Raw genomic sequence first — 1,357 nt, forward strand, 5'->3', positions numbered from 1 at the left:
GGTAGGCATATCGAAGAAGATTGCGCACATTTCTATGTGTGTGTATGTATGTGTGTGTGTGTGTGTGTGTGTGTGTGTGTGTGTGTGTGTGTGTGTGTGTGTGTGTGTATGTGTTTGTGTGTGTTTTTCTGTCTATGTGTGTGTGTCTCGGTGTGTATGTGTGGAAGTCGAAAAAGAAGAAAGACTGAGAAGCAAAGAGACAGAGAGAGACACACACACAGAGGGAGAATAAGAAAGTGAGAGAGTGTAAAAGTGAGAGAGTGTAAGAGAGAGAGAGTGAGAGAGAGAGAGAGAGAGAGAGAGAACATGAGAGATAGAAAGAAAAAGTTAGAGAGAGGGGAGAAAAAGAGGGGGAGAGAGTGAGAGAAAGAGAGAGAGAGAGAGAGAGAGAGAGAGAGAGAGAGAGAGAGAGAGAGAGAGAGAGAGAGAGAGAGAGATGAGGAGTGGAGAAGACAGGGAGAACATTTTCTAACATATTCTAAACAACTGAGTATCAATGTGCAGGTGCTCAGATAATATCTTTTATTGCAGATTATGCAAGAAATTGAAGACAACAAAATCCATGTGTACGAGTTTCCGGACTGTGACAGTGATGAAGACGAGGACTTTAAGCAACAGGATAGAGAACTTAAGGTGGGTTTTGAATTAATGGTGAGTAGCAAATTAAAAGAGGTAAAATGGACAAGACGGGGACGCCGGTCACTTTTTGTCGGCTGTACAGTGGACGATAATTGTTATTTAATTTCAAGTAAATACAAATTAATATCTAATCAATTTTCGAAAAGAGCTCGGTCGATTTGAAGGAGCTGAGAGACAATAGTGGTTCTTTGATGTGTTGTCGCACTACAGAGACTCGTTCCGTCATCTTTGTTTATCACGCCGGCTCGTATTCAATTCGCCCCTGTCGCGATGTGAAATTTATCTACGCGAGGCCTTTCCGGACACCGCTCGCACTGCGGTGACGTCAGCCAACCTGGCGAATTCAACTTTTGCCCAGAGGATTTAAAAGACGGCTTCTTATGGTCAATTGGTCTATCTGTTGCTTACAAAGAAAGGAGACGTCTGCTGTACAGATATGTATCATTTTACATTATTTCATCAGTTACATTTATCATTCAACCGGCCTCTTATTTTTGCTTGTTCATTTATTGTTAGCATAAGTGTTTCTATTGATTTTTAAACTATCACAGTATCCATGATTCTGTTTTGTCTTCTTTTCGTCACCTACTTCCCGGAGTTACCTTACCTGGCCAGGAGTTTCCACCCAGTTGGAATTATTTAGAGGGAATTTTAACGAGGGAAGTGGAGCGCCCCGTTCGGCTGTCAGAATCTGGGCCTAAAACAGTACACCCCCTTC

The 1,357-nt window shown here is 42.3% G+C and overlaps 1 protein-coding gene across 1 annotated transcript in view; it reads left to right on the plus strand.

Moving 5' to 3' along the window:
• Positions 1 to 531: 531 nt before the first annotated feature.
• The window catches only part of LOC101860232 (septin-5), a gene marked incomplete at its 5' end in the record, with an annotated part of 3,366 nt that continues 2,540 nt past the window's right edge, over positions 532 to 1,357 (plus strand). Inside the window, 1 exon segment of the mRNA XM_005113447.3 lies at positions 532 to 633. Within this exon segment, the coding sequence (XP_005113504.3) occupies positions 532 to 633 (102 nt within the window).

This window comes from Aplysia californica, unplaced genomic scaffold (assembly GCF_000002075.1).
Source record: "Aplysia californica isolate F4 #8 unplaced genomic scaffold, AplCal3.0 scaffold02466, whole genome shotgun sequence".
Classification (NCBI taxonomy): Eukaryota; Metazoa; Mollusca; class Gastropoda; order Aplysiida; family Aplysiidae; genus Aplysia; species Aplysia californica.